The sequence below is a fragment of the Sceloporus occidentalis genome, unplaced genomic scaffold (assembly GCF_023333645.1).
Source record: "Sceloporus occidentalis isolate IW3139 unplaced genomic scaffold, rSceOcc1.0.p SCAF_95, whole genome shotgun sequence".
NCBI lineage: Eukaryota > Metazoa > Chordata > Lepidosauria > Squamata > Phrynosomatidae > Sceloporus > Sceloporus occidentalis.
The window spans coordinates 1554611-1579198 of record NW_028317075.1 but is presented as its reverse complement, the minus strand read 5'-3'; the positions used below and the strand labels follow the sequence as shown (position 1 = coordinate 1579198).

The 24588-nt window shown below is 37.1% G+C and overlaps 1 protein-coding gene across 1 annotated transcript in view; it reads left to right on the top strand.

The window, feature by feature from the left end:
• Positions 1-22721, top strand: part of LOC149284313 (RNA-binding protein with multiple splicing-like) — a 69319-nt gene extending 46598 nt beyond the window's left edge. Inside the window, exons 5-7 of the mRNA XM_089496893.1 lie at positions 4785-4935; positions 15539-15669; positions 22659-22721. Coding sequence (XP_089353019.1) covers positions 4785-4935; positions 15539-15669; positions 22659-22721 — 345 coding nt within the window. The remainder of the gene's footprint in view (positions 1-4784; positions 4936-15538; positions 15670-22658) is intronic.
• The last annotated feature ends 1867 nt before the right edge of the window (positions 22722-24588 follow it).

The window sequence follows — 24588 nt, the reverse complement described above, 5'->3', positions numbered from 1 at the left end:
CTTTTGGTACATCTATCGTTGTCGAAGTATTTTATTTTGAGAGAAAGCCTTTATATGAATATTCAAACCATCTGACTGCTCCCATATCCAACACATTTTACCATACCTTGGAACTTTGTAAATAAACTGACCATGAGACGCTCTGAAATATTAACCCTTTAATAGCCCATTGTGAAGAGACTATGTAGTGACTCCCCAAATCGGGAGTCTTATCAGTGTAGAATAGGAAGTAGTCAGCATCAGACTGTGTGACCCTGAGAATCTGCCCCTTCACCCTGAGACTCTGAGATCCAGGCAAAAACCATGAGACTCGGGGGCAAACCCTGAAAGTTTCCAAGTATGCATATTACTGACAGTTATGTCCACAATATGCAGAGTTGTCTTAGTGGGTTGTTACTTCATGGGGTTTTTTTTCGTCTACTTATATATAAAGATGCTGTAGGCTGTAGCGTTTCTAGCCGAGGCATGAACCGATTGTCTAGACTGTAAGCTTGCGAGCAGAGCCCTCTTTACTTATCATACTGGTTTGTCTTAGTTTGTCTAGTTTTGTCATACCCTTTGAATTAATGTATTGTAAGAAGTGCTGCGTAAATTGTTGGTGCTTTATAAAATATAACAATAATAATAATAATAATTTTGCAAGAACAGGATCGTCTTCTTCTTCTTCTGTACCACACAAGTGTAAATTTTTTGCCAAAATTGTATATTGTCAGTCAGGGGGGTAACTAGAAACCACAGGGCCCCCAACTTCAACAGCTACTCTGTGCAATCATTGCCCTCAAACAACTTGTCTGTGCCTTCTTTGCCTCTTGCCTCCCCTTCAAACATACAACATATGCAAACACACTTTCACAAATTATAAACAATCATACTCACTAACACACACTCCATCTCACCCCACTTACACATACATGCTCACACACCTACACATCCATGCTTGCACATACAACTACACATGCATGCTTACACACACAGCTACACACGCATGCTCACACACACACACAATTATCCATCCATGCTCACACACAAAAGTACACCCCTAGAGGCACAGGCCCCATCGCAGCTGTGACCCCTGTAGTCACGCCAGTGTTGTCAGTGCTCCATGGAAATCAGCTGGCACACTATAAATAAATGCAATGTTTCTCTGGGAAATATTGCTCGGCTTAAAGGAAGAGAGGGATGGTGAAGTAAACTCCTGAAAAAAACAGACATGATCCCCCTTTTTTAGACCATCAATTTTTGCATGAAGCAGAACAGACAGCTGCATTATTAGAGTGTACAGATTTACTATGTATTATCACCAGGAATGTGCTTAAGAATCCCTGCCCTAGAATATTAACCAGCAGCCTACTGCCAATCACAGTCAACTCATGTGTTGCCAAATCTGCACTTTTATAGTCATTTTCTGAGATATAAAACAGGGATGGTTTGCCAGCTAAAACTAAATCTTATCATAGTGACATTCTGGATGGAGTCACAATGCCCAACAAGTAACCTCATCAACTTTTAAGTTTTCATATGAAAGTTTTATGTTCTTTTGATCATTTCTGAAATGTTCAAATGCTCCTTTCATGCTGAATGTCAGAGGATAAGCACCTAGCGACGCAGGATATAACTTTCCATAAATGGTGCTTTGCTACATAAAGACGATAAAAGAATGTTTGTTTCGCCTTTAAGCTTGATAGCCATAGCGAGCCTTGCCAAAAACAAATGAGGTCATTTCGCATGAGCTTTTAAAGATGTTACTGTAATAATACTCTAATGTACCGCAACAGCCCTTGGTGTTCTGCTCAGAGCTTGACATGTGTGCACAATGTTGGGATATCTGCAGGTAGAGGGATTATGTTTCCTGTCTGTTTTTAATTACCCCAGTGGTTAGAATATGTTCGAAAGGTAGCCTACTGTCGGAAAATTCTTAATTTATTAAACATTGTATAAAAACTACTTGGACCATCTTTTGGAAAATGAAATCAATATGTGCGCGTGCCACAGGCCGAGAAGAATTTCTGCACTCCTGCTCTTTTTCTTTTGGGTCTGGTGTAGGCCTCAGATAGCAAAACACAACAGCTGTGAGGATGGACCCAGCCACGGCGATATGATGTAATGCTTATAATTAATGGTGTAATACAAATTAAGGTTGTGTGGTTTTGTGTCATACTGTTCTTTAGCTTGTGAATGCCACTACCCACCCAAGAAAGAAAAGGGATGATTCAGCATACAGGGAGTTGTGGGGCATCCAAGTTGAGGATACCCTACCCATCTTATAATTATACATTATACTATAACTAGCCCCTTGGTTCAGACTGAATCGGGGGGGGGGGGGGTCTGGCTTACTAGCTGATGTGAACTGCAATTACCATAATACTCTACAAAGCTTTTTGGCTGGCTAGCTAACTGACTCGAAAATAGTGAAATATTTACTTGCTTAAATAGAAGCAATCTAAAGTGTTGCGCTGTAAGCAGAAAATACAATTGAAATACATTTAAACATGTTTACGGAATTATTGCTTTGTTTTGTGTACTTATTGGTCATTATTATTCTTGCAGCAACTCAGGAATCTGAATTTGTATGCCTTTTATGCTTTTTAAGTTGTGCATATTTTTTGTGCTATGAATATTTGCTGGTTTTGACCAAACCTTTGGGTTGAACAGACCCTCCTGCCACACGGGTATCTCATTAATGTCCAGAGAGAGCTTTTAATTGCTTGAAAGTCTCTTTAGGATTAAAATGCAGTCCCAATAATTTAGCTCCTTGTTAAGCAATATAGAGATGAAAAATTAGATAAGACTAGCCAAACTTGCGATACTTTGACGTAGTAGCTAGCTAACCAGTATAAAGTGTTACATAGTTACATAGTACATAAGGTTGAAAAAAGACCTAAGTCCATCAAGTTCAACCCTTCTAAAGTGTGACGGAACCCACAATATTAGGCGTCTTTTGAATTGTTTTGGTATTCTCTGTATATATATATATATATATATATATATATATATATAAATTCTTGCTTTGTTTTACATAGGTCATATTTATTTGTTAACCTAGATTACACTTAAAATTCTTAGACATAACTTAAAGAGACAGTTGATAGCTAGGTGTTCTCTTTTTGTCCCCTTGAAAATGTGTAGAGGGATTTTTTAGAACCATGCAATGCATTTGCACTTTTTCCCAATGGCACAGCAAATTGGCTTTCAGGAGATATGTCTGGTAGAACACATCTCCTGCTTACCAAAAGTGGTGCGAAATTTGGAGAGCGTGTGGCTCTGCAGCCCTGGAGCTGAAGCTTCTCCTAAAGATACATGTTTGAGTTTGTATTTCTTTATACCGGTAAAAAAATGCATATGAAAGTATTCAAAATCGTAGTTCGATAATACTGTACCTTTGCCTTGTTGTAAGTGTGCTTTATACCAGATCTTTATGGGAAATCAGCTAATACACTACTATGACCTGCTTGCCAAATATTAATCTCCCCAAGCATGCCTTTTATATCAACATATACATGTTAAAAAAAAAGAATTTTCTTGAAAGTTAGGTTTTCAAACCCATGGCACAACTGCTTTGGAGCTCGACAATATAACTTTGGCATCATCTTATTCCAAAAATATGTACTCCTTCCACCTATATATAGATGTTGAGCACTATTTATTTTGAGAAGCAGAAATGTTCTTTTTGCTTTGAACACACACTTGTGCTTATGTCTTGTTCTCCATTCTTAAACTTATCCCCATTTAAGGGCTTACTTAGAATCAGGCACCCCCGAGGCTGGTTGAGCTACAGGAGGACAGTTTCTTATTGTTGTTTTAATTAAATTGTTCCCACACATCCTTTAACAATGAGAACAATTTAGTTAAAATGTTTCTCAACGTATTAGCTTTCAAAAGAAAGTGAAATAGTTTATTTATTGCTGTGTTTAAATGCACACATCTGTGTAGTGATTGGGCTATTTAATGGCAAATTGATTTTAAAAAAAAAATTAAGAATGTGGCCTCTTCAGAGAGGCCATATTCTTTAAAGAGAACTGCTTATGATGAATGAAAAATGTAAAAAGTTATATTGAAAGAAACATTAGGGGTTAGAAGTAAATGCTAAGTTTTCTATTCCTTTATTATTGTACCTTCATATTGTATTCTTGAATTATATTTCTTTCTGTTGCTGGAAGGAAGACTTTGTAGGAGAGCTGTGGTTTCAGCTCCGTTCGCTATTCATTATGGAAGGCCAACACTGGCAGGTTTCTCCAGCAAGAAGGTCTGAGCTGGCCCTGCGTAATGCATCATTTAATGTGTAAGGAGAGTGGAAAAAAATCTTTCTTATTTAACTATGCATTATATAGGGCCTTCCAAGCTCTTCCTGGGCTGGACTTCCATAGTGCATAGTAAAATTAAGGAGCTGAAACCACAACTCCCCCTTTAGTGTATAGACTATAGCAGTGTATCAAATTTTTTGGCCACGCACACTCCACCAACTTTCTCGCCACTACGAAGTCTAACTGTAGCTAGCCTCGCCCCAATGCCGGTCAGACCCATCTGCTTGTTGCCACCCCACTTGCTGCGTCCTATACGGATTAATGGCAGGATGTCCTACGTAAAAACCCTATACCAAGTCAAAAGAACCTACCTCTCCCCCGCTACTACTTTCATCATCAACGATAATGAGAATTGTATTTTGCTATCAACTAGAGGCTGCTTATAACTGCTTTCAGCTACAGCTATACAATGTTTATACAAAAATGTGTTGTAAATGATTCTGTGTCAAAATACTCAGATTTTTCCACTTTAATTGTTTTTAGGGAATCCGTTTTGATCCAGAAATTCCTCAGACGTTACGGTTGGAGTTTGCAAAAGCGAACACAAAGATGGCCAAGAGCAAGCTTGTGGGCACCCCAAATCCAAGCACACCTCAGTTGAACAGTGTACCTCAGTTTATCTCCAGAGAGCAATGTGAGTACCTGCTGTGTAAGTTGTCCAGGCACAATATTTTCCATACATATATAGGCTTGCTAGATTGATTGAGAAGAGAGATCTTTGCTTTTACTGTCCTATGACTCCTTCCCAGGTATTTAGAAGGCCATGTGGTCATGTGATATTTTGTGAAGAGGGTTGTGGGCAGTGTAGATAAAACCTGGGACTAAAAACTTTAATGCCAGCAGATAATAAATCACATAAGGCCCCTGCTGGATGCACACTACACCTCTAAATCTGATCTAGTAGAGGCAAACACTGGATCATCAGCCCTCTGTACTGGAAGGTTAGCACCTAGGGGGAGATGATGCACTCTGTGGAGGCATCTGACCCCCATCTCTATGATGCACTGAATGTGGGCTACATGTTGTCCTGAAAACCCAATGACTGTGGTTCTCGAGTTTTGTGGACTTCGTGATACAGCTTTTTTGCCAAAGTCATTAGGGGTTATATTTAAATAGAAATTATGTTGCAAATTGCTCAAAGTGCTGCTGTCACCATAGCAACCAATGGGATGTTCTTACTGATCGCTAAAGGTTTACCATTTTCCATCAGAACTGCTCTTTTGTAGAAAATTCTCGTAATATCATAATGAAATGTGTTTATATGCAAGACCCATTCAAAGATTCAATGTATTTTGTTTCGCCTTGAGCTTGTGATTTTAGTTCCGTTTTATTGAACTGGCAGCAAATATATCAGTGGCACATCTCGCAATGATACCAATATGAACTGATTGAAGTAATTATAGTAGTGATGAGGGCCCACACCTTACCCACAATTCTTGGAACAACTCTAATCTGCTTTTCAAGTTGTACAAGTGGTTACCCCGAAGGACAACATAAATGGTTGCCTAGCAATTAACCGTTTTGAATGCACAACGCTTTATTCACCTACCTGCTTCGTAAAGGGTTAAATGATTGATGGGTAATTTTAAAATCCACTTTTAAGTCGTATACATCTGCTCTTGGTTTACCTGAAACGTGTCCAGTTGCTGTTATGAGACCTGCATTGTTGTAGCCACCGACTAACAGAATAAGTAAGTCTGGAGGGTAGGAAGCGTAGCTAGAATGTTTTAGAGTGTTTTAAATCAAAATCATATTTCCTAACATATGTATTCCCTCTTGGAGACATTTAATGGTGGTGATGATTTCCTTCTATGCCGTTCAAACCAACCAGTTATTTAATCCTGTGCCCATTTATGCATTATCTTTATTATTTGAGTGCCATAAAAAAATTCAATAAAATCAGTAAAAGAAAATAACATTAATGAGGTCATCGCATTATTAGATTATACGTTTGTACTGGTTACTCATTGGGGGCATAAGGCCCTATGCGGGTTATAATACCTATTCATAGACTATTATATTTATCATGTTGTAGACATAAATACATACCTGTTTTGTCTAATAAGAGCCTAATTTTACACAATACCTGCTTATTGAAATTTGTGAGAGGAATACGGAACAACTGGAAAGTATACATCGGATTTCCAGTAAGATGCACTAAATAAATAAATAATATAAATGAAAAGAGCAATATTTATTTCCGAGTCGCCATTCCCAGCCCTTTCTTTGTTTCGTCTATTTGTAGGTGAAGTACCAAATGCAACAATTATTCTCATGTGTTTACAAAACTAAATATTGCCAATCATAAGGTAGCACATTTTTCTCCAACAAGATTATATCTTAATTTTATTCTCTGTACGTATAATGTGTATCGGTAACCCAAGTGCCCACTTCCCCTGCACTAATTTCCAAATAGCGGTAATGAATCTAATCAGGAACACCAGACTGACACTTGCTATGTTCTCACAATTTATTATTCTGGGCGTATAGTAAGGGCACACGTACATTAACTTAGATGCCAGACACCAGCAGCATTTGCCGCTTTGTAGGAAAGTTAACACCACAAGAATTGATTTCATGTCTGGCGGAGAGCAGCTGCTGAATGCAGTTACAGTAGTTATACGGCATACAGGAACTCCTGCAGGGTTTCAGAAACAAATATATTTGCTTGTACATTAATGAAAAGTATTGTGTATTTCCCAGTTTATTTCTTATGATCCTCGTGCCATTTAAAATCGATTTGCTCTGAAGATTGAAAATTATTCTTTAATGGTAATCGACCAGTAGCAACTCAAAATATCCTGAGATCCTCAAATACGCTGACAGCTATTAATTTCACACAAGGAAAAATGCTAATAATACAATAATCACTCACCTTTCCTTTTTTTTTTTTTTTTTTATATATATCAATCTTTATTAAGAATATTTTTCAATAGAAAAATAAAATTTTAAACAAATAACAAAGACATTCAATCATTTCACAGTATTAAAACAGAGTGGGTTGATAGAAGTAATATCACATGATGATAAATATACCTGTTTTAGGATTTCTCATTCAAATTACTAACAATCATACCAATCTTGCGTGAGAGAGATTCGAAGGAGGGAGTATAAACACAGATTCAATAAGAAAAAGGGTCATGGAGATAAATATGGGTATGTTATCAATATTTTAATTTTTTTTACAATGCACAGGAATCATTATCCAATATATAGAAGCCACCTATGCCAAATTGTCTTATATTTCTCTTCTGCATTAGATCTCTTAAAGAAGTATCTTTCAGCAGAACATTGTTGATTAATCTGAGTTTTAATCTCAGGCCATATAGGAAGAGTTGAGTTTCTCCAATTCCTAGCTATACAGATTTTAACTGCTAGTAGGGTATTTAGCCAGAGAATTAAATCATTTCTGTTCATATCAGGTAGATCTAAATGGAGAAGAAACCCCTGTGGGGAAAGTATTAAATCCAAATAACGTTAAAAAGAGATTGGTTAGTTGAGTTTTAATCTGACTTAAACCCGAACGTTCCCACCAAATATGTTTGTGTGTACCTGTTTCAATATGACATCGCCAACAAAGAGAACTTTTAGATGGTTGAAATTTAACAAGGCGGACTGGTACCAAATACCATCTATGCATGAGTTTATAAAACTGTTCATGGAGGTTCAAACAATGAGACGCTTTTCGAGTAACTTGCCATGCTTTGTTCCAGTTAGATAAGGAAATAGGTAAATCAAAATCCTTCTCCCATTGTTTTTGTGCCTTACTCTTCTCATAATTTTTGTTAACCTTAAAGATTTTCAAAATTTTAGATATAAAATTCTTAGGGGTACTAGAAGTAACAAATTTAAACCAAGGAGTAGACTCAACTGGCAAATGAATAGTAAGGAAATGCTTGAGTCTAATATACTTAAAAATGTCTTTAGCAGGTATATCATATATTTCAATCAATGAGGGCAAAGGGGCCATTTGAGATCCGATAAAAAGATCGCCTATCTTTTCCACACCCAATAGTCTCCAGCTTTCCAGCGAGAGGTCAGGGATGAAAAAAGAAAGGACATCAATAGGACAACACTTAGTAAATATAATCCCCTCTTCCAAACGTTTCTTAATTTTAAAGAAAGTAGATAAAACATCATTGATAATAAGACTAGAAATTTTTTTCTTTTTAAATTGAGTTTGAGGCATCCAAAAAAATAGGAAAGGATCAGATTTTTTACACACATGGTTCTCTATATCGTACCAACCTGGAACATTTTTCTCCTTTGTCAAGTTCCAGGCTAACATGAAAGATATCACCTTTCCTTTTACCACTTTGGTCGGTGTTCGTGTCTCCTTTTCAGCAGCTCCACTTCTTCTCTTGCCTCTTCTGGTTCATCTGTCTATTTCTTTGTCAGCTCGGATATCCTGGTACTATAGATAGATGGATTTGTGGAGAAAGAAATCATTTTTGCACCTCTTTTTCTGCGCAAATCTGCAATATTCTGGCCTCTTGGAGCACGTCTGCAAAATGATGAAGCACCAAGAAGAACTACCTGGATAACGGAGATGATACCGGAGAGAACCTGATGAAGTAAGAAGAAAGAATACAGAAGGCCATGAAGAGGCAAAAGAAGAAGAAGAGCTTCAGAAAAAGATCTAGGAATTTGTTGACCCATTAAAAGTTCTCTACTTCTGTAGAACATATCTTGTCTATGACCATTAGGATTTTAGTGATAACAATTGTAGAAAAAAACATAGATCTGGTTTTTATAGACAAAACATCCTTAAGAACCTAGGACCTATGAACCTGTGATCTGAGGACATCTTCATTTGAATTGTTTAAAATTAAATTTTAGGCAAGTGAAGCCAGTTTGAAACTGCTGAACACAGCAGATATCCATTGAATAATCCAACCTAGATGGATTATTTATTTACTTGTTGGTTAATACCGGTATATTCCTTTAATATCTTTCTTGCCAAAAAAATGTCAGGCCTGATTTCCCCAGCTTAATAAGGGGGGGGGGATACTTTATAGAGAATATTTTTTTTTATCTTTTGGTAGTATACATCTGAGTCTGGTTTCAATACTCTATGGAAATATATATATATGGATATTTTAGAATGTTCTGTGTGAATGAAACATAGCTGTTTATATACAGTATTAGAAATCCAGGATGCAGTTTCTCTTTAAGAATTCTGTCTGGAGATAAGACTTTCTATTGTGAGTGAATGACATCACTTTTTAAGAATTGCAACTGCAACTCTCCCAGGATTTTTTTTTTTTTAAAACGTGAATGTCATTAAAGAGAATATATTTCAGAGGTTCAGTGCTCACACGTACCCTCGTTCAAAAAATGATCAACAAGTACAGAAAAAGAATTTCTAATGTACTGCAGATGCATATAAATGCATAATAATCTATCTCAAGAACCTTTGAACAAAAGGGTATGGACAAGGGGCTTAGCCTATCTGCTGGAACATTCATACCACCATCAGGTGACATGGTAGCTTATGATCATCTGCTTTTGAAGGTAGTGCCAAATGTTAGAGAAAAAAACATAGTCATAGTCAGCTGGTGCCTGCAGCTTTGCTACCGCATTGAAATGCAATGTTTATAGAAAAATGAATAACCATACCAATTTAAGATTGGTTCTTGCTATAAATGGGGAGAGATTGTTATATAAGAGCACTATTATAAACTCATGCTCAAAACATTCTAGAAAAGAAAGGCATCACAGGCGGAACAAGGCGTTTGGGTCACTCTGTCCTCATACGAGGAGTAAATGGGAGGTATGAAGCTTGATGTGACTTATGGGATGTCTAGCTGTATTTAACTTAGATATAGCTACCCAATTAATTGTACATTCTTCAAGCATGCCAGCGTGCTAGGCTGTGTTCCTACCCAGAGGAAACAGATCAACAGATAACCATGTTATAAGATGTCTTTTTTTAGACATCATAGAAATATAGAATTTGGTCTGCCCATCTTTCCTGACGTAAAGACTTAGACCTTAACCAGCTCTTGGTCTTGTCGTAGACTCAGGTTTGCTTTATGGCTATCCCATGCATACTTACTCCCTTACTGTATTCGCCTCTACCACTTCTGATGAGAAGCTGTTCTATGTATTCGTCCCCCTCTCTGTAGTCATTTTCTTTCTCACCCACATGCACTCTTTTCTTTTGAGCCAAAGAACATAGAGTAGACCCACTACTCTTGACTGCACGTCTGATTTCAGTACAGATTTTAGGAACGGGTCACTGTGATTATTTCAGGGTCAGTTACCTAATGTTTCTCTTTTTTTAATTTCCCAAAAGATTTGGTTTTTCATGTTACCAAGAGAAGAGAATACGATAGCACTGTCTTTCCACTTTATGCATAATGTAACTAATGAGTCAGCGCCAAAGCATCTGTTTAAACTAAACTATAAATGAACCTTAAATACACTTTGGTATGTGTAATGCTTTTAAAAGCCTTGAGAGCAGTAAATTGTCAACTTGAGGCAGAAGACAATCTTTTGGCTTTGATTTTCATTTATCCTGGTTTCCTGTATATAGCTAGAAGGACAATTTTTCACTACTATCATCTATATTTCAGTTGGGATTTTTAGTTAGCTGATATTTACTTGTTTTTTTTTTTATCCATTTCCTTTTGATACGCATTTATAATGTGTATAGCAGTGAGGAGGTTTTTAGAAATTGTGCAATGCAATATACAAGCCCTGACTGGCCATCTGACACACTTGGGCAGATGGCCAGAGGGCTTGTGCCCAGTGGTGCCGCTTACTTAAATGTTGTTCATGTGGAAGATCCGGCACTTCAATGTGCAGCCGCCAACTGGTTACATATCCAGAAAACGTGCCAAGGTTGATTTTAATCCGCAGTCCAGCCCTGGCAATATATGGTAAAGTTCAACATACCCAGATATACCCAAAATATCCAGAATTCAGTCACTCTGTAACAAAAAGTCTACACTTTTGCAAAGGCCAGCTCAGATGAGTGGCATAGACCAGGACCTCACAAGGTTTGCATAGCTCCATACTGTGTACATACACCATAGGCCTTACTGCAGTTATTTAATTGCGGACAATCTATAAAAGATAGAAACTCATTTGTTGTCCAGCGGGACGCTTGCAAAGGAAGTATACAGCCCTCAAAAAAAAATTAATTTGTGTGTGCTTAATGTTCTTTGTTTTATAAACAGGACATGGAATGTAGCAATTGCACTTTTATTTCTGCGAAGAAACAACTTGTTCTGTTTTGTAAATTCGTATTTGCTTATCTTATGGATTATGTTCATGTTTATTAGTTCTCTAAATGTTTTAGAAAGGCTTTTAATATTGCAGACCGCAACACAGTACGCTCTTAAAGGAAACTGGAATTCACCATGATCAGAGGAAAATTGGAGCAGCCAATCAATTTTTGTGAGCAGTCAAGTATAGGGTATACTCATAGAGATTACTCATCAGGTGCCAGCAGTACAATTTTCGAAGCTATGGCGACTTTGCTTCTGGGATTTGTCAAACTAACGCCAACAATGGTGGAGACGTTTCTCACTTCCTAAGTGCGAAGCACCATGTGGAACCTACTGTAGTGAATATGATGTCATATGCCATCATCCTTTATTCAGCAGGAATATGCAGAGCCGCAAGGTCAATGCTAGATTTTCTGTGCCGTCCGGTTGTGCATCTTGTGTTTTCTTATGATATATATATATATATATATATATATATGTAATGTATGTATCTTTGTTGATTTGGAAGTAGTATTTAACAAGTATATATTTAGGATGTCACCATTATTTTCATAGAACTCCTGGTATTCACATGAATAAATTACCACTTGCAGGAAACACAAGTTTATTTTTCCCTTCTAGTTCATATACTGCCTTGGGAATACAAATCCTATGGGATGCTAAAAAAGCATGTTTACTTTTAACAATGTTTCTAAAAAAAGACCAATCCATGGGAACTCATGGCTTTGGGTGCGCACATATGTTTGTGTTTCTCCCCAGAACTTGGGAAACAAGTTGGAGCCCCCCCCCATACACACACAAACACAAATCTGATGTATCTTCTAAAGCTTACTTAATCAATGTCCTTTTGAGAATACATTCTTATTTCGGATTGTTGACTTTACTTTAGCGATAACATTAATAGTATTAGGTAATGAGCAGGAAGTAGACATGTCTTGCATTGCATATGCCTAAATGAAATGAAAACATCTGTAAGATGGTTACTATAGATGGTATGTTCAGAAAAAAAACATAATGACATTAAAACAACATATTTACATAAATAGTTGTATTAAAATGACAGCTTCTGAATGGAATCCCCATTGAAAACAGTGAAGTGTTATCTGTAGACAGTCTTGCAGGCTTGTCAGGTTACACCACCTTCCACAGTCTCAAGCTAGACCAAAACTCAGCCTTTAATGATCCTAAAAGTATGCAGCAGCATGGACACTCCAGAAGTATTCTAGAACAGTCTCATTCATTGGCATGATGCCTACTCCACTCTGTAAAACATGCTTTTGTCATGTGCTGCGTATATGTTACATCATCAAACTGCCACACATTGAGTGGATAATATTAGATGACATCACAGCCCTGTTCAAAAATTACCTTCTACAAAATTCACTCACAGCATCCCGGGAAATAATGTTGGCTGCTATGCTGGTGGTAAAATGCTGGGATTCCTGAAAACGTACGTGCTAGCTTCTTATTAGTACATATCTCAATAAAAACTTGATTTTTTTTCTGTTTGCTTCCAAGACACTGTTGGCAAGCTCAAAGGAACAATTTCTTGAAACATTGCCAGATCCATCCCAATTTAGGTAATGTTCAGCTTTAAAATGTTCTGAATTAGATCAGTAAATCAGCACAAAATGAGGCACTATTTGTAGAAAACAATGTTAATTACTGGATTTTTCAGTGACCAGTGGAAGATTATAACTGTAAAGTTACGATAAAAGTTATAAATAATTTGTAGAAGTGCATGCAAATCTTGGCTTATTATTTTTCAAATTGCTATTTCTACAATGTATTAACCAGGCAATCAGGTAGGGATTTTCTTGCTAATTGCAAATAAAATAACAAATATATATATATATATATAAATATGTATATATAAACGTTTGTGTTATATTTGGAATATGCATTATCTAAACATATATAATGTAACAAAATATTATCCCTTTTTTATACCCTTTAATATAGGGTAATAGTAAAGAGGGTTTATAAATGTAGGACAACCAACAAAGGGTATTATTCTTAGAGCACTCTCAGTAGAAGGTCTATAAGGTAACACACCAACCACACTTGGAACCTTTTGCTGGATATTTCCCGTGGATCTCATTCTAGTCACTTGAAGGCTTGGTTTCACTTCTACTGATGTGGGTAGGTGGCTAAAAGTCCTCTTATTTTCAAGAGATTCTGGTGTCCAGTGTGTTTTCCTAATGTACGACACACTACTTTTAAAATATGTTGGACTTTATTGTAATGCTTAATGCTTATTCCAATAAATATAGATTTGGTTTATTCATTAAAGAGGAGCCGAGTTACAGAAGAAAATCAAATTCTCTTGCCTAAGCCAACCGAAACACAACTTCTATAGTTACAAAAAGTGGAGAGCTTGACTTTATGAGTCTCATACCAAGTTTCTAACAAGCTGATTGTCAAGTCTGTCAGTCAAGCTCCTGCTGTGAGTTCGCTGTCAAGTCGCTGTTAGGCATGTCTTTCAGTTGAGTCTGAAGTGAAGATGGTCATATGGGTTTATTTAACAAGTTGAGGGTGACAAGTTAACTCTGTCCATCAGAGAAAGGTAGAGAGAAGCAGTATTTGATGCCAGATAGAAAAAAAACACAAAACGTGCAGCCCCTTATATTCAGGATAGTCATATGTGTATCCAATGCATGTTTACGCTCACTCACTCTATTAACCAATACAGGGGTCCACATTTATTTTAATCAAAAGGTTAACATGTTTTAATTACCCATCTCACTGGGCCACTAGATTTGAGAAGAGGAAATGCAAAGGTAACACGGTAACAAGGGTAGTAGAAAAAGAAGGTCACTCATCAAACTCCCATGGTTAAGGAAACCATTTCATTACTTAGGTGAGGTTCACACTTGCATTTCCCCTTGGCTCCTCTTGAGGTGGAAATCACAAACTTAACAAGGAATCCCTAAGTTGCCACAATTATCATTATCTTTTATTTATATAGTGCCAACAATTTACAAGCAATCCTTACAGTTCATGCACTCTGGGTAGGACAAGTTGTTCACAGAAGTGTATCATTCCTTTTTCTTAATTAATCCAATACAAGTATTTTGTATGCAAGTAGGTGTGTGGTTTTTTTTGGGCCCTTGTGTGTTAGCAGGGATCAGACTTTTTCCTGCATGCTGGTCTGCTGATCTCAGCTGTCAGCAGCACAGGTTTCCATGGTAGTGAGCAGGCTTTCATGGCTGCCTGTTTTGTGAGGTGATCACTGCCTAAAGACAGGATCAGGTTTTAATTTTACATTTTCCTTTGCTCATAGATGTTGCTGAGCAATCACAGACCAATTAGCAGCATTCTCTCTCCCGAGAATGGAGCCTCTTGTTAAAGTGTAAATGCAAAATGTGAGACTTCAACCTGGGGGAGGTAATGGAAGGCTGCACAGCACAGGCGCTATACCCCACAGAATGCCACCACTTACTGAGTACATATCTGGCATTCTAACCCAGCCTAACCGTAAATAAAAAAAATGATATATCAATGTATTGTATGTACGGTATATCACTGGCGTCAGTTGTTATTTCTACAGTTTTGTGAAGTCACTGCCTATCCTTGATGGCAGCTGATTGATTCAGAAGTCTTTTGTAAGGGTTGGGGTGAAGAATAGTAGATTATATCATGATGAAAATGAACAAGTACGGTATTCTTACCACCATTTGAAAAGATCCAGCGCGTGTAAAGTAAAAACCAAATATCTGCATGACAATTTCACTTATTGGCACACAGTAGATGAATTTCTCGTTTCACGTTTAAATGAACTACTGATTAAAGACTGTTATGACTTTACAAGGACACAAGACAGGTTTAGCATTGTCCTACACTGTGTGTGTTTGTTGTGGCACATGGAAAATGACGAGGTATGCAAAAATAAATACATGTCTTAAAAAACATGGTGCCTCCGGAATATTTCCCCCACAGTTGACCTTTTTTTTCCTCCAGCAATGTTGTTACTAACACAGTGTCCTTATTCTTTTTTTACAGATGAACTCACAGTCCCTGCACTTTACCCAGGTAGCCCTGAAGTGTGGGCACCATACCCCCTCTACCCAGCGGAATTAGCACCTGCTCTACCTCCTCCTGCTTTCACCTATCCCGCTTCACTGCATGCCCAGGTAATCAACACCAATCAGCCACGACCTCACTCTGTATTCCACCAACCCTTTTTTCCTGGTACCACAGTGCACTCCACACACTAACTTCCGTTCTACTGGCTAACCAGTTTACCACACGGGGACTGATGCTTCTTTTGTTGTAATTGATCCTAAGAACCTCTTTAGATGACCCATACCTGTGATTAGTAATCACCAACTTTAATCATACAGATTGTATACTGTATCAGGCTTTAACATTGATTCGGGTGGAACATAGTGAACTGTTCTTGGCTATTGGAAAAGGGAAAAGTATCTAAAAGCAGCCATATTAGTAAAAAATAAGCAATAACTCAAGCTGAAACTCAAAGTCTATGGTTTCTGTTGCTCTGATGACCAAAAACAAATGCCTTCTGGCTTTTAAGCTCCACTTGACTACAAATGCCATTTCAGATAACCAGCAGCTTCATAGTGTGGGAATGTGGGAGTTGTAGCCCACAGAAGCTGGTGAGTAAAAAAGCCTATCTCTGTTTGATACGCAGGATACAGTATTGTTTTATTAAGCCATTGTACCTGAAGGGTGTTTTTGCTGAAAATATCGTGATTAAAGTTCCTTGCAAATTTGTTAGATCTCTAGTACCAGTACTAACTCTGTTAACATGATGTGAAACTTTGCTTGGTTTACCTTAATCTACTTAATCACATTGCTGGTTTGATTGGAACATTCATAAATGTTTTATGACCACTGGCACACACCGATTACACCAAGTAAGCTGTCCCACCAGCCCCATCCAGCACTAACTGAATGCCGCTAAAATAGACCACTAAATATAATAAAAGTGAGTGCTGGATGGGGCTCGTGGGTCAGCTTACTTGGGATAGTCAGTGTGTGTTTGTCAGCGGTCATAAAACCCTTACGAATAGAAGCAGAACTAGGAAGCAGCAGCTGTCTGCCCTCCTTATTCTGGAAACTATATGTGGCCATATGTAGAATTGGAAATTAAGATTTTAGTTACCAGTGATCCATGTTCTACAAAATCAAAGAATTTTATTGGGCAGTTCCATTTAGTATGCCGCTGTGTAACCTTGACAGCTGAAGTTCAGTACACATAGATATCCCTAAGCTTGAATGTGGTCTATTGTAGTGTCCCAATAGCCTTAGCCAATGGAATGTTTAGTGATTATCAGTGTCACGGAGCTGTATAGTCAGACCGGCTACCTCCACTGACTTGTGCTCTCTTAGCCTGGGACAACACACTCTTTCCCCGGTTTCCCAGTCGCTAGCCGAGACTCAGTGTAGGGTATAAATAAACTGACAACTGTTTTATTTTTCACAAACATGGCTGGATATAGAAAGCAAAGCATATATTAACATAAAATATTGGGATACAAACCACCCCTTAATCTGTCTTCCAGAGACAATAGGTCCAGTAAAGGGATTAACAATACAATGGGGTCCCAACCTCCACTATCTATTAATGGCCAAAATCAGTTCCAGGGAAACAGATGGTTTGGACGGGGTAAATGTCTGTAGTGGTGGAACTGGGGGGGGGGGGTTAATTGCAAAACATCATCTGTGTTGGTGAAGTATAGGACCAATTCCAAATCAATATCAGCGCTCCACAGTCCTCAGATTCTCTATGGTAAAGCCTGTACCAGGGGGAAAAGCAGTAGAAACTGACCCCCTGTACCTACACACAGAAGTCTTTACGAAGCCAGTGCCTGTAGTCAGTAGGGAGGAGGCTGGCTCTTAGGCCTCTCCAGTGGCCCCAGTGATGGAGGCTTCCGTCACAATCAGGTATCATGTTGTAAAGCTGTTTAATAGACAAAACAATGAATCTGCTTTAGAAGTGTACATTCATGATGTAGGACTGGGACAAAATCCAAAATACAGTATAAATGAATATAAACTTAGGTTAAATACCATGTGTCATGCTGTCAGAAATTATTTGTGCTAAAAGGATATAGTACAGAAAGGAATATGAGGATATATCATATGAAACTTGTCTTCTCTTGAGTGTGTCACCTAGCAGTTATGTACAAAGGTTTATGAAACACAATGATGGGATGGAAACATAATGATTACAGGTCTCTGTTGGTTTAACATGGTATACAAAGCTGCGTTATATTTATCAAGACAATTATCTTAACTTTTGTGGAAGTAGGTAAAATTAGTGCTGCATTAGTGACCAAAGAATGCAAATTGGTAAGGAATTCTGTATAAAGCTTTGTAATAGACTTACTAAGATATGAAGCATGGAAAGCTCCAATGTTGTATTATAGAGGCATGTGCTCCACAACCACAACTATCGTAAGCAGGAGAAGAACAAAATATAGAGATACATTTGGTTTATATCAAGGCAGAGCCTTGTGATCAACGAGGCATGTTGCTAGATTTCACCCAGGGCACTTAATGGGAAATTGTTAAAAATTAACAGATTATAAACAAGACACTGCATTGTTAGTTGTCTGGTATGCACTGGGTGGGTAGTTATGATAGATTGGGGTGCTTGGAGCTATTAACTGGTTACTTACTGAGCTTTTAAATTCATGCGTTAGGGTTGCATGTAGTGTTTCTCCACTAGTTGTATGCCCGTGGGATGCTTCTTGGCTTCTAGTTTTATTGGTATTACAGGTAATAGTTAAAGAAAAGTTAAAGATTGACTTTGACTTGACTTGCGTGGGGGTTTACCTCATTGTGGAATGTCCTTAATATTCCACAATGTAGGCCTTTGACATATTGACAAAATAAGGACAAATACCTGGATCTACATTAGCAAAATTATGCTTTCACTTATGCCATACTTCAAAGAAGGCGACTGGGGCAATACTTTGATATCCTTGTCCTGCAGGGCGGGGGATTCCCATTCTACAAGTATGCTCTGTTCCTTTAGAAGATACAAGAAGGTTCAGGAATCTCCCCCACCAGAAATACACCGCAAAGTGGCATCGATGCCACATGTTGCTAAAGGAGGACTTTCTTTAAGACATCTGAGAAGACCCTTAAATGTCTCCTTGCCTCCACATATTGTGTAATGATACATACAATGGTGTGCCGTGCATGCTACTCCCTAAAACAACAGCATTACATAGGTCTCATTGTTACAGGCAAATGTCCTAAATATCAGGTAATAGATGCTCATTTGTATCATTGCTTTTGAGATTACCAGGTTATAAAATGACTTTGGAAGGAGCTCCTTTGTTATGTGACTGTTCACATAAAGTGCCAGAGAAAGCGGCTATTTTTGGATTAAGTCAGCCTGCATTTTTATCATCTAAAATAAGATCCGCATTTTCCCAGCGGCAGCATGAAAAGCTGTTTTGCAAGATTGTTTCTCCCCAATCCACCCAGAATCCAATAATTAAAATTACGTTTACTTTATGCTGAGAATGTTATATGTGTCTCACTAGGGAAACCAGGGCAACAACCTTTTTTCACAGTTGGACTCTTTATATACAAATGGTGTCAGTTTCAAGTTCACAACACCTTTGAAAAGACGTCCTGGTACACCACTCAACTCCTTTTGGGACACCGACTGTCATATTTTTGCATGTCATGTTCAATTGAAAGCCTTAATAAAAACATTTTGGATTGGGATATTGGATTGAAAAAAGTGTTGCTAGCGATTTTAATTCTCTTGTATTTTCCCAGATGACAGGCTATGTTGGCCAAAATTAGATATCTTCCATAAATGAGCAGTTTAAAGTCTGTACATGCCACTTGAATACCAATTACATTTCGTCACTCTACTTATTGAGTTTTAAATGGTACAAATTACTGGAAACAGAACATTGCTTCATAAAGCGGTCCACCTGAGTTTAGTACTCAAAATAACTCTGTACTAATGTAATTCCCAGGAAACTAAATTAGCATTTTTATCCATTTTTATACCCCAATACAGACTCCAATGTTCTACAGCCACAATAGATATTAATGGAAACAACGAAAAATGTGTTTAATTGCAAACTGCAATTGAATCAGATTGTTATTAACAATCCAAAGCAGAGTTACTGTATAGTAACTCATCTGTCAAAAAATGTACTTCACACATACCCTAAAAATTAATGGTTGACTATGCTCCTTCCACAGTCCTTCTAGTAGATGCAATTAAGCCATATTATCTATGTAAAAAAACATTTTTGCTTATTTGCCACTGACTTTATAAAAAATTAACCTAATTTGTCTTCTAGGTTAAAGAATGTTACGAATATCTTTTGCTTGCAAATATAATCTGATCCCATGTAAAATAGTTCTCTATCCCAAAGAAGATAATTCTATAGCAGAAAGTGGCCTCTGGCAAAAAAACGAGTGGGATCCCACATACTGATACATAATTTTACTTTAACATGGTGTGTTTTGGGTATTGGAAGGGTCATGGTTACAGGGGAGATCACAGACTGACCATACAAAATGGACATTGAGTTGCAGTCTGAAGGTCACCCTGAACTTGTCACTTCTCCCTTTGCATTATATAAAAAGCTGGCTGAATTGGTAAAAATTCTTGCATATTTCATATGAGCTAAGCTAAACCATCATATGCCTTTCTATATGACAGGGATATAATTCTTATAATTCTGAATTAAGCGAAAAAGTATTCAGTTTTTAACACTTTAGACTGAGGTCCATGAATGGATTCTCAAGTAGGTAATATGTTTTTTCAGTTAACAGAATGAAACATTTGTAGGTGGTTTTACTTAATTTCTTCAGATAAATAGGTTATCTCGGAAACATATTTTTTTAACCTGAGAAGAATAGAACAGGGAAAACCGCTCATGCTAAATATGGCCAGCTCAACTGAATAGAAAAAAATAATTACAATGATTTTTAAATAAAAGGATAATCACCTTATTATCAACTAGTTTGTTTCCTAGGACAACATCTTTTAGTCCCAGTTTTAGTTGTGTTATTCACAGTGAACAACCTAATAAAATACTGACCATTTTTTTAGTAAGTCATGGTCATGATCTGCATGTTTGTTAGGATGACACACAATTTTGACCCATTTTGTCTAAAAAAGAACAGACTGTATTATATTGAATGTGCTAAATTGGAAGCAAGGTGCTGAGTAGATATTTTTGCAACCATTTTTATTGTACTCAATGGTGTATACAGAATTTTCATTCTTTATCATTTCAACATTTTTATTAAAAACAGTGTTCCGACTGTACGTTGATTTACTTACTATATTAACTATACCTCTTATGGTAGTATGTTGCCAGGAGTCACAACTTCAGGCCTAATCAATTATCATGTAAACCAATCCACAGCCGTTTCTAACAAGTTGTGCCTGGGAATTCAATCAATATTGTGGGCTTATCTTCCACAAAGGTTGAATTTGCCACAAACTTCTACTCTCAAAACCTTTAAATATGCTGCTAGTTATTCCAAAGGTTAGCATGAGAACCTCATGGTTTTTTTTTTGGTACATAACCACCTACTTGCTAATCCTGAGATGTCCTATGTAATAATTTTTACTAGATCCGATAAGATCTCCAACAATGAGAAGGAAATTAACCACTTGAACTGGAACAACAATTAGAACATATCTGCTGCCAACAATATGACTGTGGATATTATACTATGCCTTAGAAATCCAGGGGAAAAGCCTTGTGCCCTCAAATGTTGGTGGATTGACCAGTTGGCTATGATTTATAAACCCAGTAGGAGAAGAGAATGAACGCATCACAGAAGTTTTACTAGTTTGCAAAATACTCAATTATTCAGCCTTAGGTTCTCATGCCACTTTATAGAACGTGTAAAAAATAATATTATTCATCATTCCTTCTACAATTTTTCTTCAAATATTCCTTTTGTATGTTCTGGCCCCTTTTCCCACCTGCCCAATTGAGGTGAGTGTGATTTCTTCACTTCATCAATATACTTGGGTACACTGCAGAAGTGAGCACGATTTAGAACAGGTGTGGGTCAGGAGGGTCAGTCTGTGTGCATAAAACAAAATGGCTTAATAATTCAGAAGCAATAAACGGATAAGATACAATGCAACATTACTGCACCAAAAACATACAGTCTTCCACTTGAATTGTTTGCATCCATTGGAGCTTGCAATACCCCATGGCTGTCAGTAGAATGGTCAATCAGCTGATACCACCTTACCATACATTAAACATATTTTTCTCTGCTATGGTTATTTAATGCACAATTTACCTTAACTAAGTGCTCACCTGAGTGCCTCTTACTCAGAATTCCTGTTTCCTACCAGTTGTCATAAGCATCTGACCACAAAGCTCCATGTTGTAATTGTTCCCTTCTATGTGTTTGTGCAAATGATGAGGGATCGATTTTATCCTAGAAGCGTATCCAGATTAAATTCTTCTTGGTTTTTAAGTTACCTGCACTATTGTTCTAATTTTAATTTACTGCGTATTGCAATGTATAATGATGTTCTTTTAAGGATCTTTACTGAAGAACTGGCAGAAGTTATATTGGACACTATTGCTATACACCTATCAAAGCAAATGTATATTTATTTTTGAAAATAAATTGCTACATTCTCCCAAGGATCATTTTTAAGGACATACAGGAGAGTGATTTGAGAGACTTATTTGTGAGGGGTTTTTTTTGCATCACCTTTTCATGTTGGACCATTCAGCTCCGAGAGCTTCGTTTGTATTTTCATGAAGTTTTGTGTAGGAGCTTCTTCTCTGTCAGTTTACATCCAATGTAACACAAGGCAGCCCTTATCTATGTTCCATGAATAAAATGTGAACTGTTTGTGTGTCCTAGAAAAAAATGGCTCATGGGCCACCCTATGAATTTAACACTTGCCACATCTCATACAGTCACTGGTTAAAGTTCAAATAACTCAGCAGGAACAGTGGTGTCAGGAGAAGCTTTAACTTACAGATGTAGAATTTATTTATAAGCTAATATATGTGTAGTAAAGTAGGTTTTTGACACTACATCATGGACTACTATCAGATGATTTTTTATAATTTGTACTAGCTCATGTTTTGTCCAAACAATACCAATGTTTTTTTATCTGTTTTCCTAGGTCCGCTGGCTCCCACCCTCAGATGCTACTTCTCAGGGCTGGAAGTCCCGACAGTTCTGCTGAGTAACATGTGAGTATAGTTTTAATGCATTTTGTGTAACTACTTTCTTTTAGAAGGAAGCTGTCAAACGTGTTTTAGATTGCTGATTTGTTAATTATTGTTGGTTAAAAAAATACAGTAATACTGCATGTGGGCAGCCAAAACTTTCTATGGAAAAAAACCTTGGGATTTTACACTTCACATCACTTATGACCAAAAATTAAAAAATTAAGATGATTATTTGGAAGAAAACCATGTTCACACGCAATGGTATATTCCCATGAAGCATTAATAATTTTGTGAATTTTGTGTGGTTTATAATGAAGAGTGACATCATGTATATGTAATTAGATGATGTCATTTTGTCAGATCTTATCATTTTTAAAATCCTTATTCAGAGTTGATGTAACATTGTTGTCTAACTTAATAAAGTTTGAATAATGTTTAAGGTTTCGCGTTCTGTTCATATCAAATGTCACGGCTAGATTAGGACTCCAAATTGTTTTTAAAAAAAAATCTGAATTAATCTTTATAATTGTATAAAGGTTTCTTAAATTAGCTGTATTTCTTCAGGGCTTAAAACAGAAAGCCAAAAATCTGTCAAGGTAATTCCAAAAAAATCTAAATATTGTGGTTTCTTAGGCAACAAAAGATATTTTAATTATTTATATAATGTTTCTATAAATGTTATGTATGTTCTTAAGGTAGAAAATTATTAATAATAGTATATTGAATATTCTGTAGATTTATATACTTATTTAAAATGTTATGCACTAAGCATACATTGCATGAAGAAACACAAAATGGTACTGTGGCAACAGTAGGGGCTATGCATAAACACTTATTCTTCTCCCAGCTCGCAGGGTTAGGTCCATCCAAGTACCCTTTTGGTGATTATCACCATACCTGGGAACTCTCCAGGTTTGGCCCGGAGATTGCCGGGTGAGCGCTGCTCCTCCGGTTCTCCGGGTCGTGGGAGCGGGGTCTTGACACGCTCCACTCCCCGCCCATTTTTTTTCTTTAAATATATATATATATATATATATATATATATGTATATATATGTACAACCCCCATAAGGTAAATTTATTACCCCATCACACAATTTTTGTTATTTCTGGAAGGTGAGGGGGTGTATTTAACCTTACATATCTCTGAGAATACAAGGTGAAGTTTGCCAGTCCCAACTGCTTTTTTAACACTTGTCAACACAATTCCCCTGCAGTGGAGTGTATGTGAGTCAAGATTGTTTTTTTTTTTCTTCAAGTGTGCAAGTGAGGTTGCATTTGGCATTTGGCTTAATGCCAATTTTTGTTAGTTTGCATTTACCTTTTAGTGAATAGACAGCAAAGATGAATTTATTCCTGTATGATATTCTCATTCACGTCTATAGGGATAGCTTCTTATCTAATCATACGTTTTCATCAGATTGTTTGAAATATAATGCAATCATGTGATTTTTTTAGAAACAATCATTATATTGGTTCATATTATGTAAAAGTAAAACAAAAATATTAATTCAAAATATGACATCACAGGAAACATAAACATATTCACAGTACCAGCTGTACAAAATTGGCACAACATGTCCCCTGCAATCAAAAAGGCCTTTGGAGGGGGGGGGCACAAAATAATAATAATTTAAAAATGACAGCTAGTGTTTATGGTGGCCAGAGCGTCCCTTTAACATGTCCCATAAGAGAAATATTTACTGTTTAGCTCACAAAGAAAAAGCCTCCAGATATATGCATCAAATAGTCCTAAGCCATTAGTTCTATACTTGGCCTAAGTGCACAGGCTCATCCGCCATGTCAGGGCACCTCCTGGAGGTAAATAGGGGGCTCAAACAACAAAAAAAAAGATTTAATGTATGACTGCTTTATTTAAAAA